At 44.2% G+C, this 14313-nt stretch overlaps 1 protein-coding gene across 1 annotated transcript; it reads left to right on the top strand.

The window, feature by feature from the left end:
- Nucleotides 1-479: 479 nt before the first annotated feature.
- Nucleotides 480-11718, top strand: LOC132770358 (zinc finger protein 420-like). Its single transcript, XM_067466156.1, has 2 exons — nt 480-625; nt 8813-11718. Exon 2 carries the CDS (start codon nt 9115-9117, stop codon nt 10717-10719), a length of 1605 nt encoding a protein of 534 aa, XP_067322257.1. The 5' UTR covers nt 480-625; nt 8813-9114; the 3' UTR covers nt 10720-11718.
- The last annotated feature ends 2595 nt before the right edge of the window (nt 11719-14313 follow it).

A 14313-nucleotide genomic window follows, 5' to 3' on the forward strand; every position in this document is an offset into this window, starting at 1 on the left:
ACAACCCATTGAAGTCTGTTTTCCTCAGGATTGCCCGCCTCCTTCGCCCTCCCATTGGCCGAGCCGGGATAAACCCCGCCCACCGAAGGGCCCTCATTGGCTGCCCGTCGCTCTCAGGCTTTGATTGACGGATTGGATGGGAAAGAGGAGGGCAGGTCACTTGGCGGCCATTGAAGCCTCTGTTTTCTTCAGGATTGCCCGCCTCCTTCGCCCTCCCATTGGCCGAGCCGGGCTAAACCCCGCCTACCGAAGGGCCCTCATTGGCTGCCCGTCGTTCTCAGTCTTTGATTGATGGGTGGCATGGCAGGCATCCCCTGAGGGAAGAGAAAGAAGGAAGGCCTTGGCGGCCATTGAAGCCTCTGTTTTCCTCAAGATGGCCCGCCTCCTTCGCCCTCCCATTGGCCGAGCCGGGCTAAACCCCGCCCACCAGAGAGCCCTCATTGGCTGCCCGTCGTTCTGTGTCTTTGATTGATGGGTGGCATGGCAGGCAGCCCCTGAGGGAAGAGAAAGAAGAAGGAAGGCCTCAGCCTCCATTTTGTGTGGAAGGAAGATCCAGGAGAGTCGGCTGGGGAGGAAAGAAGGAGGGAAGGAAGGAGGAAGAAGGAAGGTGTCGTGGGCGAAGGAGGTGAGAGGCTGCCTTTGGGGAAGAGGAGGAAGAGGAGGAGGGAAGGGGAAAGAGAAGGCCTCACAAAATCATGGCGTTGGACTAGGCCGTATGGGCCACCCACTCCAACCCCCTGCCATGCAGGAAAAGCACAGTCGAACTTCTCTTGGCAGGTGGCCATCCAGCCTCTGTTTCAAAGCCTCCAAGGAAGGATCCTCCACCGAGGCAGAGATTCCTGGAATCCAAGAGTTGGAAGAGACTCCTGGGCCATCATCCAGTCCAACCCCATTCTGCCAAGAAGCAGGAATATTGCGTTCAAAGCACCCCTGACAGATGGCCATCCAGCCTCTTTAAAAGCCTCCAAAGAAGGAGCCTCCACCACACTCCGGGGCAGAGAGTTCCACTGCTGAACGGCTCTCACAGTCAGGAAGTTCTTCCTCATGTTCAGATGGAATCTCCTCTCTTGTAGTTTGAAGCCATGGCTCCATTGCGCCCTAGTCTCCAGGGAAGCAGAAAACAAGCTTGCTCCCTCCTCCTCCCTGTGGCTTCCTCTCACATATTTACACATGGCTATCACATCTCCTCTCAGCCTTCTCTTCTTCAGGCTAAACATGCCCAGCTCCTTAAGCCGCTCCTCATAGGGCTTGTTCTCCAGACCCTTGATCATTTTAGTCGCTCTCCTCTGGACACATTCCAGCTTGTCAATATCTCTCTTGAATTGTGGTGCCCAGAATTGGACACAATATTCCAGGTAAAGTGGTCTAACCAAAACAGAATAGAGGGGTAGCATGACTTCCCTAGATCTAGACATTATGCTCCTATTGATGCAGGCCATTATTTTGATTAGCATATTATTATTTTTTTGTCGTGTCAGGAGTGACTCCTGGTGTGAGCATATAATGGCCTGACAGTGCCTGGAGCAATCTTTTGTTGAGAGGTGATTAGATGTCCTTGTTTGTTTCCTCTCTGTTGTTTTGCTGTTGTAATTTTAGAGTTTTTCAATACTGACTGTGAGAGCCGTTCAGCAGTGGAACTCTCTGCCCCAGAAGGAGTGTGGTGGAGGCTCCTTCTTTGGAAGCTTTTAAATAGAGGCTGGATGGCCATCTGTCAGGGGTGCTTTGAATGCAATATTCCTGATTCTTGACAGAATGGGGTTGGACTGGATGAAGGCCCAGGAGGTCTCTTCCAACTCTTTGATTCTAGAATTTCAATTCTTTCCTAAAGGAAAGTAGACCTGAGACCCATTCTGGGCTGGGAAGTGGCTCACAACGCCATAAAAGCATCAATAATCTTTGTGTCCCTCAGCATGTAACAAATCTGGTAATTCACAAAAAACCACTATCCAAGGTAAATGATGCCTTTTCATATTCAAAAGAGCTGTTTCTGCCTGCCTGAGGTTTCTTTAATATTGGAAGGAGTTATCTTCTTTCTATAATTAGTTTTGTTTTTCCTCCCTCCCTTCTTTCTTTTTGACTTTCTTTATGTATCTAAATCTCCTTTTTAAAGAATTGGTTATTTCTGGGTTGCTGTGAGTTTTTCAGGCTATATGGCCATGTTCCAGCAACATTCTCTCCTGATATTTTGCCTGCATCTGGGGCTGACATCTTCAGAAGTTCTGTTGGCAGTGAGTCACATGGAGTGTATATATATCTGTGGAATGTCCCAGGCGGGAGAAAGAACCCTTGTCTTGTCGAAGGCTTTCATGGCCAAAATCACTGGGTTGTTGTGGGGTTTTTTCGGGCTATATGGCCATGGTCTAGAGGCATTCTCTCCTGATGCTTTATATATCTGTGGAAAGACCAGGGTGAGACAAAGGACTCTTGTCTGCTGGAACTAGGTGTGAATGTTTCCACTGACCACCTTGATTAGCATTTGATAGCCTGAAAGTGCCTAGAGCAATCTTTTGTTGAGGGATGATTTGATGTCTCTGATTGTTTTCCCTCTGCTATTTTGCTGTTTTAATTTTAGAGTTTTTTTTTTAATACTGGGAGCCAGATTTTGTTCATTTTCATGGTTTCCTCCTTTCTGTTGAAATTGTCCACAAGCATAGCCACATAGCATACCCTTTTGTCCACATGCTTCTTGTGGATTTCAATGGCTTCTCTGTGTAGTCTGACATGGTGGTTGTGAGAGTGATCCAGCATTTCCATGTTCTCAAATAATCTGCTGTGTCCAGGTTGGTTCCTCAGGTGCTCTGCTCTGGCTGACTTCTCTGGTTGAAGGAGTCTGCAGTGCCTTTCATGTTCCTTGATTCGTGTGTTGGGCAATGCTGCTGCGTTTGGTGGTCCCTCTGTAGACTTGCCCACAGCTGCATGGTGTACGGTAGAGTCTACCGTATTCTGCAGGAGTCTACCGTATACCATGCAGCTGTGGAGAAGTCTACAGAGGGACCACCAAACGCAGCAGCATTGTCCAAACATGCTGGTCTTTCCACAGATATATAAACCCATTTTCCTAGTTCCAACAGACCTCACTATTTATTTACTTACTTTATTTCTATACCGCTTTTCTCAGCCCTTAGGCGACTCAAAGCGGTTTACACAACAATGCAAAATATCACAAAACAATATAATGTAATTAAAACAGATTATAACATCAACAATTAACAACAGTATAACAATCATAACGCCTCAACAATAAAATCAGGATCCACTCTCATTATCCATTCTTCCGTATTCCTATGTTCAATTTCACTGTTTAGTCAAACGCTTCTTCGAATAGCCAGGTCTTCACCTTCCTCCGAAACGCCAGCAGCGAGGGGGCCAATCTGATGTCTGCAGGTAGGGCATTCTACAGCCGAGGGGCCACCACTGAGAAGGCCCTGTCTCTCATCCCTGCCAGGCATGCCTGCGATGCAGGCGGGACCGAGAGCAGGGCCTCCCCAGACGATCTTAGTGTCCTGGTCGGTTCATAGGAGGAGATGCGTTCGGAGAGGTAAGTAGGGCCAGAACCACTACCTCAGAGGATGCTTGCCATAGATGCGGGTGAAACGTCAGGAGAGAATGCCTCTAGAACATGGCCATATAGCCTGAAAAAAACTACTACAACCCAACCCTTATATAAACCAATTTTTCCTAGTTCCAACAGACCTCACTACCTCAGAGGATGCTTGCCATAGATGCAGGCGAAACGTCAGGAGAGAATGCCTCTAGAACATGGCCATATAGCCCGAAAAAACCTACAACAACCCAACCCTTGTCTGTTTAAAACAAGTGTGAATTATGAAATTAGCAAGTTTGAATATAATGGAGTAGCCACGAAGTCTGCAAACTCAATCAGTGATGTGTATTGTCAAAGGCTTTCATGGCCGGAATCACTGGGTTGTTGTAGGTTTTTCCGGGCTATATGGCCATGGTCTAGAGGCATTCTCTCCTGACGTCAGGAGAGAATGCCTCTAGACCATGGCCATATAGCCCGGAAAAACCTACAACAACCCAGTCAATCAGTGATAGTATCTGCATAGAGGTAGCCTGGCCTTTGTTGCCTAGAGGCATCCTCTTTGAGAGGTGTCAGCTGGCCCTTCATTACTTGTTGTCTGGCATTCTCCTGTTTCTGAATTGTGTTCATTATTTACTCTCTTGATTCTGGTGTTTTTTAATATTGATAACCAGGTTTTGTTCATTTTCATTTATTTACTATTTATTTAAAACATTTATATTCCGCCCTTCTCACCCCGAAGGGGACTCAGGGCGGAGCACAGCATATATATATATATATATATGGCAAACATTCGATGCTGGGACAAGAATTCATATGAGTATACATAAACATTAAAAACATTTATTTTCATGTTTTTCTCCTTTCTGTTGAAATTGTCCACCTGCTTGTGGATTTCAGTGGCTACCTTGTGTAGTCTGACATAAGGGTTGTCAGAGTGGTTCAGAATTTCTGTGTTCTCATATAATATTCTGTGTCCAGGTTGGTTTATTACGTGCTCTGCTATAGCTGACTTCTCTGGTTGAATTAGTCTGCAGTGCTTTTTGTGTTCTTTGATTCGTGTTTGAGCATCCTGGACATTCTACAGCAGTGTTTCTCAACCTTCCGAATGCTGCGACCCCTTAACACAGGTCCTCGTGTTGTGATGACCCCCAACTATAAAATTACTTTCATTGCTACTTCATAACTGTCATTTTGCTATTGTTATGAATCGTAATGTAAATACCTGATATGCAGGGTGTATTTTCACTCACTGGACCAAATTGGGCACAAATACCCGATACTCCCAAATCTCAATACTGGTGGGGTTGGGGGTAATTGATTTTGTCATTTGGGAGTTGTAATTGCTGGGATTTATAGTTCACCTACAATCAAATAACATGCTAAACTCCACCAATGATGAAATTGAACCAAACTTGACACACAGAACTCTCGGGACCAACAGAAAATTCTGGAAGGATTTGGTGGGCATTGACCTTGAGTTTTGGAGTTGTAGTTCACCTACATCCAGAGATCACTGTGGATTCAAACAATGATAGAATACTGTCCAGAGTCCGGTAAATGAAAATACATCCTGCATATCAGATATTTACATTACGATGCATAATAGTAGCAAAATTACAGTTATAAAGAAGCAATAAAATAATGTATTGTCGAAGGCTTTCATGGCTGGAATCACTAGGTTCTTGTGGGTTTTTTCGGGCTATAGAGCCATGTTCTAGAGGCATTTCTCCTGACGTTTCGCCTGCATCTATGGCAAGCATCCTCAGAGGTTGAGAAGGTCTGTTGGAAGTAGGGAAAATGGGTTTATATATCTGTGGAATGGCTGGGGTGGGGCAAGGAGCTCTTCCCTGCTGCAGTTAGGTGTGAATGTTTAGCTGATCACCTTCATTAGCATTTGAAGGCCTGCCTGAGTCTGGGAAAATCTGTTGCTGGGAGGTGTTAAGATGTGCCTGGTTGTTTCCTCTCTGTTGTTTAGCTGTTATAATTTTAGAGTTTTTTAATACTGGTAGCCAGATTTTGTTCATTTTCATGGTCTCTTCCTTTCTGTTGAAATAAAATAATGGTTGGGGGTCACCACAACATAAGGAAATGTATTAAGGGGTCGCGGCATTAGGAAGGTTGAGAACCACTGCTCTAAATGGTTTGGGCCCAGGCTACTTAAGGAGTGTAAGACTAGGTTTTTATAGCAATATTAAATAATCACTCACAGGCCGGTTTTGCTTGGAAATGAATATATATTGCTTGTTTCTCTGCAGCAAAGAAAGACACTACTGACTTTGTCCCACCACCACTTCCTTTTATACACCCTTCCTGCCCACTTCCCCCCTCCTCTCAGTTTCCCCATTAGAGCTTGTTACTTCACAAGTTCCAATACAAGGTTTCCAGCACCCTCTCCTGGCTACAAAATGTCAAAACGTCAAAGAGGGAAAACTGAGGCAGCCAGGATGATCCAGTCAGGATGTCACGGAGGGAATTTATGATGTCTTCACGCCGTCAGAAATTGACTCCTGACAAGGAGCACATTTCCTCCTACAAATCTGCAGAAGCCCTGAGATCATCAGGAGAGGCCCTTCTCTTGGTCCCACCAGCATCACAAGTGCACTTGATGGGAACGAGAGAGAGGGCCTTCTCAGTGGTGGCCCTACGGCTTGAACTCCCTCCCTAGAGGGATGCGATCGGCCCCCTCCTTCCTGGTCTTTCGGTTGCAAATTAAAACCTTTTTATGGGACCAGGCCTTTTGTGATGACCTGGAATAGGAAGTGGTCAGACAACTACAACAATGCATTCTTCTTGCCAATATAATAGAGATGTCTTGGAGTTCAATACAATTGTTTTATGAATAATCTCACTGGTCTGAGGTTTTGAGGATTTTTAATGATGTTTGTAGTGAATCTACTACCAGTTATTTATTTATTTATTAATTACAGCTTTTATATCCCACCCTTCTCCTCACCCTGCAGGGGACTCAGGGCGGATTACAGTGTACACATATATGGCAAACATTCAATGCCAGTTTTAACATACAACATATACAGACATACACAGAGGCTATTTAACTTTTTCTGGCCGCCAGGGGAGCTGTCGCTTTCATCGTCCATCTGCGACGCTGATGAAGCACTTCCGCATTCCCCGCATGCTTCCCCGCTGGAATACTTTGCTGGAGTCTTCTTTATGGCCTCATAAATCAGTTAATTTAGCCTCCCCACACTTTAAGGTGGTACCTTACTTTCCTACTTGACAGATGCAACTGTCTTTCGGGTTGCAACGGTCGGCAACAGGCTACACACAATTGGTTGGAAACCCACTCCAACCCGGGCTGGCTTCAAACTCATGACCTTTTGGTCAGAGTGATCTTAACGCAGCTGACACTCAGCCAGCTGCGCCACAATCCCGGTGCTTAGAGAAGCCTTGAAAAATAGTAGGTCCAAGGAGTCGGCAGCCATCTTAGGAAGAGGTGCCAGGGGAATCCATTTTATCACTCATTTCATCATTCATTTTATCACTCATTTCCTCATTTCGTGTTTAGTAAAAGCAGCCTTTTGGAGGGAAATGAGAGAGGAATGTGATTGGCTAAGTTAGATTGGGCGGAGCCTAACTTGGCAAGAGGAAAAGGTGTCTTTAAAGAGAAGTTTTTAAAATCCCTGTGAGCAGATTGAACTTGGGTGTTGAAGGGAGAGGGTGTTTGAAGATTAGTGGAGTAGAGGGTTAGTAGAAGAGGCCTGAGATCTGTCAAATTATCTAGCTGGGTTAGCTAGTGGAGGAGTTTACGGCTATTAGGAGGATAGCTGGGAAGTGGTAAGAGAGATCCAGGTTAGGACTATCTGTGCTGTTGAAGAATAACTGTCAGAGAAACTATCTTGTCAGTATTCTTGTGTAAACAAAGTCAGAACTGTTTATGTAACCGTTACACTTTCAAGACAGATCTCTGTAACAGCCAAGCTTAATACCTGAATTGTCCCTGTTCTTATAAATAAACTTTATTGTTCCTGGTTCATCACATCTGATTCAAGTGTGCCTCTGTGCGTAATGGTTAAAAAGCAGCTTTATGCAGAATTCAAGAACTTAATGGTGGCAGCGTATGTTCTAAAGTTCTAATTTAAAGGGTACCTCAGTAACTCAAGCCTGAGGGCTAACACAATCACACTCTTTCACAAACTATCTCAAGTAAGCCAAGGGCTTATCAGTACTGCTAAGTTGGTGTGTGCCAGTGCGTTTTCAAAAAGGGTTTTTTTCCGGCCAGGCAGAAACTGTCAGCTTTCTATCTAACAGTTTTTTTAAAGGGTTGTTGTATGTTTTTCGGGCTATATTGCCATGGTTTAGAGGCATTCTCTCCTGACGTTTCACCTGCAACTATGGCAAGCATCCTCAGAGGTAGTGAGATCTGTTGGAACTAAAAAAGGGGGTTTATATATCTGTGGAATGACCAGGGTGAGACAAAGGACTTTTGTCTGCTGGAGCTAGGTATGAATGTTTCAACTGACCACCTTGATTGGCATATAATGGCCTGACAGTGCCTGGAGCAATCTTTTGTTAAGAGGTGATTAGATGTCCTTGTTTGTATCCTCTCTGTTGTTGTGCTGTTATAATTTTAGAGTTTTTTTAATACTGGTAGCCAGATTTTGTTCATTTTCATGGTTTCCTCTTTTCTGTTGAAATTGTCCACATGCTTGTGGATTTCAATGGCTTCTCTGTGTAGTCTGACATGGTGGTTGTGAGAGTGGTCCAGCACTTCTGTGTTCTCAAATAAAATGCTGTGTCCAGGCTGGTTCATCAGGTGCTCTGCTATGGCTGACTTCTCTGGTTGAAGTAGTCTGCAGTGCCTTTCGTGTTCCTTGATTCGTGTTTGGGCAATGCTGCATTTGGTGGTCCCTCTGTAGACTTGTCCACAGCTGCATGGTACACGGTAGACTCCTGCAGAGGTGTGAGGATCCCTCTTGAAAGCCTTCGACAATACAGTTTTTTTTTAAAAAAATTGGCTAATCAATACCAGAAGCCACATTGCTGGGATTTGTTCAAGAATAATCCCCTATTTGTTATAATGTTCATTGTAATTAATTCATTTGTTTTTTTTATATGTATCGTGTCTTGTTTTCTGTGGTTTATGATGTTTTGTTGAATTTTTGTGTTATTTTGCTATGTTAGCCATGTACGCAGCTTTGAGCCCCAACCATGGAAAAAAAGCAGGATAAAAGTATATTAATAATAATAATAAATGTGATAATATTACTTAAAAATAAGATCTCACTTATTTTTTTATCTCACTTACAGATAACAAAGGCAAAAAGAAGAGTCAAGTAAGCCACTCTAAGTCCCCCCTTGGGGTGAGATACAGAAAGATAGAAATATAGTAAATAAGTAAATAATAAGTACCTGTATTTCAATTAAACACGTCACTGCGAAGGAGGAAGCATCTAGATGCCTGGAGTGTGGAAAGAGATTCACTCAGAGCGATCGTCTTCAGTGACACGAAAGGATTCACACATGGGAGAAGCTTTATGAATGTCTGACGTGTTGAAACAGGTTTACATTTACATCAAAGAAGTCACACTGGGGAGAAACCCTATACATACATGGAGTGTGAAAAGAGCTTCACTCAGAGTGGAAGCCTACATTCACCCCAAGGGACTCACACTGGGGAGAAACCCTTTACATGTCTGGAGTGTGGAAAGAGCTTCACTCAGCCTTCAAATCTATGTTTACATCAAAGAATTCACACTGGGGAAAAACCGTATATATGCCCTGAGTGTGGAAAGGGCTTCACTCGGAATGGAGACCTACGTTCACATCAAAGGACTCACACTGGAGAAAGACCCTTTACATGCCTGGAGTGTGGGCAGAGCTTCACTCAGAGTGGAAGCCTACGTTCACACCAAAGGACTCACACTGGGGAAAAACCCTATACATGTCTGGAGTGTGGAAAGAGCTTCACTAAGAAAGTAAGTTTAGATAGACATCGAAGGACTCACACTGGAGAAAAACCTTATACATGCTTGGAGTGTGGACAGAGCTTTGCTCAGAGTTCACAGCTACATTCACATAAAAGGACTCACACTGGAGAAAAACCCTATACATGCTTGGAATGTGGACAGAGCTTTGCTGAGAGTTCACAGCTACATTCACATGAAAGCACTCACACTGGGGGGAAACCCTATAAATGCCTGGAATGTGGAAAGAGCTTCATTCAGAGTAGAAGCCTACGTTTACATCAAAGGATTCACACTGAGGATGAACTCTATATGTGCCTGGAGTGTGGAAAGAGTTTCACTCGGAGTGCAGACCTACGTGCACATCAAAGAATTCACACTGGGGAAAAACCCTACACATGCAAGGATTGTGGACAGAGCTTCACTCATAGTTCAGATCTACGTTCACATCAAAGGACTCACACTGGGGAGAAACCCTATATGTGCCTGGAGTGTGGAAAGAACTTCACTGGCAGTGGAGACCTACGTAGACACCAACGAACTCACACTGGAGAAAAACCCTATATATGCCTGGAGTGTGGAAAGAGCTTCTCTCAGAGTGGAAGCCTACGTTCACATCAAAGGACTCACACTGGGGAAAAACCCTATACATGCTCGGAATGTGGACAGAGCTTCACAAACAGTTCACAGCTACGTTTACATCAAAGGACTCACACTGGGGAGAAACCCTATAAATGCTTGGAATGTGGACAGAGCTTCACTCACAGTTCACAGCTACATTTACATCAAAGGACTCACACTGGGGAGACACCCTATAAATGCCTGGAGTGTGGAAAGAGCTTCAGTGGCAGTGGAAGTCTACGTACACATCAAAGGATTCACACTGGGGAGAAACCCTATATATGTCTGGAGTGTGGCCAGAGCTTCACTCAGAGTGGAAGCCTACAGTCACACCAAAGGACACACACTGGGGAAAAACCCTATACATGCTTGGAATGTGGACGGGGCTTTGCTCAGAGTTCACAGCTATATTCACATCAAAGGACACACACTGGGGGGAAAGCCTATACATGCCTGAAGTGTGGAAAGAGCTTCACTAAGGGTGGAACTTACTTCACTGACAGTATAAGTTTACATTTACATCAAAGGATTCACACTGAGGAGAAACCCTATATATGCCTAGAGTGTGAAAAGAGCTTCACTCAAATTGCATATTTAGATACACATCAAAGGTCACACCCTGGGGATTAATCATTTAAAAGTCTACGTGGACATCAAATTACTCACACTGGAAAGAAACCCTTGACATCTGATTAGTTTTCAAGAAGATCACGAGGAACCTTGTCAAAGGAAGGCCTTACTGAAATCAAGATATGCTACATCCACCACATTCCCTGCATCTACCAAGCTTGTAGCTCTTTCAAAAGAGAGATAATCTTACTCTGACATGGCTTGTTTTTGAGAAATCCATGTTGATTTTTAGTGATCCCAGCCTTCTTTTCCAAGTGATTACAGACTGCCTCCTTCGTGATCTGATCCAGAATCCGTCCTGGTCTTGATAGCAGGCTGACTGGACAATGGTTGAATCCTCTTTTTTCCCTTCTTGAAAAAAGGAAAAACATTAGCCCTCCTCTAGTCTTCTGCTGGGTTTTCTGTTCTCCAAGAATTTATGTGATTATTTATTGTGAGTGGTTCTGAAATGACTTTTGATTGTTTCTTCAATACTCTTGGATGCAGTTCATCTGACCCCAGAGACTTGAATTTGTTTAGAGTAGCCAGGTATAGGACAAAGAAGCCAGAATGAATGTCCAAAGAACTTCTAACTGTGCTAAGACACAAAGGAGACATGCACAAGAAGTGGAAAAAGGGAGAAATCACCAAAGAAGAATTCAAACAAATAGCTAACTCCTGTAGGGAAAAGGTCTGCAAGGCTAAAGCACAAAATGAACTCAAGCTTGCCAGGGATATTAAAAACAATAAAAAAGCGCTTCTTTTCTTATGTCAGTAGAAAAAGGAAGAACAAGTAGGCGATAGGGCCTCTTCGAGGACAAGATGGGGCAATGCTGACGGGGGGTAGGGAAAAGGAAGAACTACTTAATGCCTTCTTTGTCTCAGTCTTCTCACAAAAAGAAAGTCATCTTCAACCTCAGCAAGAGAGAGTGGATGAGGGATTAGAGGACATCCAACCCCAAATTGGGAAACAAGTCGTCTAAGAATACCTGGCCGCTCTAAATGAGTTCAGGTCCCCAGGGCCAGATCATCTACACCCAAGAGTATTGAAGGAACTAGCAGAAGTCATATCGGAACCATTGGCAATCATCTTTGAGAGTTCTTGGAGAACGGGAGAAGTTCCAGCAGACTGGAGGGCTAATGTGGTCCCAATCTTCAAGAAGAGAAAAAAGGATGACCCAAACAATGACCAATGTCCGGTCAGCCTCACGTCGATACCAGGCAAAATTCTGGAAAAGATTGTTAAGGAAGTGGTCTGCAAACACTTAGAAACAAATGCAGTCATCGCTAATAGTCAACATGGATTTATCAAAAACAAGTCATGCCAGACTAATCTGATCTCTTTCTTCGATAAAGCTACAAGCTGGGTAGATGCGGGGAATGCCGTGGATGTGGCGTACCTGGATTTCAGTAAGGCCTTCGACAAGGTCCCCCATGACCTTCTGGCAAGGAAACTAGTCCAATGTGGGGTAAGCAAAACTATGGTGAGGTGGATCTGGAATTGATTAAATGGACAAAACCAGAGGGTGATTCTCCCCAATGCTTCCTCTTCATCCTGGAAAGAAGTGATGAGCGGAGTGCCACAAGCAGGGTTCCGTCCTGGGCCCGGTCCTGTTCAACATCTTTATTAATGACTTAGATGAAGGGTTAGAAGGCAGGATCATCAAGTTTGCAGGCGACACCAAATTGGGAGGGAGAGCCAAGACTCCAGAGGACAGGAGCAGGATTCAAAATGATCTTGACAGATTAGAGAGATGAAGGGCCAAAACTAACAAAATGAAGTTCAACGAAGACAAATGCAAAATACTCCACTTTGGCAGGAAAAACGAAATGCAAAGATACAGAATGGGGGACAATGCCTGGCTCGAGAGCAGTACGTGTGAAAAAGATCTTGGAGTCCTCGTGGACAACAAGTTAAACATGAGCCAACAATGTGATGTCGCGGCAAAAAAAGGCCAATGGGATTTTGTCCTGCATCAAGAGGAGCATAGTGTCTAGATCTAGGGAAGTCATGCTCCCCATGCTCTATTCCGCCTTGGTTGGACTACACCTAGGATATTGTGTTCAATTCTGGGCACCACAATTCAAGAGAGATATTGACAAGCTGGAATGTGTCCAGAGGAGGGCGACTAAAATGATCAAGGGTCTGGAGAACAAGCCCTATGAGGAGCGGCTTAGGGAACTGGGCATGTTTAGCCTGAAGAAGAGAAGGCTGAGAGGAGAAATGATAGCCATGTATAAATATGTGAGAGGAAGCCACAGGGAGGAGGAGGGAGCAAGCTTGTTTTCTGCTTCCTTGGAGACTAGGACGCAAGGGAACAATGGCTTCAAACTACAAGAGAGGAGATTCCATCTGAACATGAGGAAGAACTTCCTGACTGTGAGAGCCGTTCAGCAGTGGAACTCTCTGCCCCGGAGTGTGGTGGAGGCTCCTTCTTTGGAAGCTTTTAAACAGGCTGGATGGCCATCTGTCGGGGGTGCTTTGAATGCAATATTCCTGCTTCTTGGCAGAATGGGGTTGGACTGGATGATGGCCCGCCAAGTCTCTTCCAACTCTTGGATTCTATGATTTCTGGATTACTTTGTGAGATTGTTGTCCACTTTGCTCTTGTCCGCTTTGAGGAACTTTGGGTTTGTTGATAATTTTTTGTGGTTTTCATTTCTTGTATGTTTGGCTTCATGGCTTCACCCAACAACACACACAATCCACAAATAAACAAACACATTTTCACTTTTACTATAGGTATAGCTTTTATTATATAGACATATTTTATACCACTACTATTATTAATATACATTATGTTATTGTTTATATAAATATCCATACATATTATCATTAACATAATATAGGAACACTATAGTTAGTATCATTAAAGGTAAAAGTTGTCCCCTGACATTAAGTCCAGTCGTGTCCGACTCGGGTGTGGTGCTCATCTCCATTACTAAGTCGAAGAGCCGGCGTTGTCCGTAGAAATCTCCAAGGTCATTTGGCCAGCATGACTGCAAAGCTATCTAAAGGTTGGGTGTAGTGAATCCACTACCAGTTAGGCTTAGAGAAGCCTTGGAAAAAGTAGGGCCAAGAGGTTCGGCAGCCATCTTGAAGAGGGTGTCGGGGGAATCCATTTTAGTCACTCAATCCCTGGAGGGGGTGTGCTTATTAAAAGCAGCCTTTGGAGGGAAATGAGGGAGGAATGTGATTGGCTAAGTTAGAATGGGCAGAGCCTAACTTGGCAAGAGGGGAAAAAATTGTCTTTAAGGAGATATTTTTAAATTCCTGTGAGGAGATTGAACTTGAGTGTCGAAGGGAGAGGGTGTTTGGAGTGGTGTGGAGGGTTAGAGAGAGAAAGGCCAGAGACTGGCCAGTTTTGTTAGCAGGGATAGCTAGTAGGAAGTTAACACCTATTAGGAAGGTAGCTGGGAAGTAGAAAGATAGATCCAGGTTAGGACTATCCTGTAGAATTATTGCCAGAGAAACTATCCTGTCAGTATTGGGAGAAAGAAGAGTTTCTTGTGTAACTAAGTCAGAACGGTTTATGTAACCACACGCTTTCAAGACAAATTTCTAAAACAGCCAAGCTTTGTACCTGAATTGTTCCTGTTCTTGTAAATAAACTT

The sequence above is a fragment of the Anolis sagrei genome, chromosome 3, assembly GCF_037176765.1.
Source record: "Anolis sagrei isolate rAnoSag1 chromosome 3, rAnoSag1.mat, whole genome shotgun sequence".
Lineage (NCBI taxonomy): Eukaryota > Metazoa > Chordata > Lepidosauria > Squamata > Dactyloidae > Anolis > Anolis sagrei.

Coding starts and splice junctions, on each gene's coding strand:
- LOC132770358 (XM_067466156.1), top strand. CDS start 9,115: ATGGAGTGTGAAAAGAGCTTCACTCAGAGTGGAAGCCTACATTCACCC.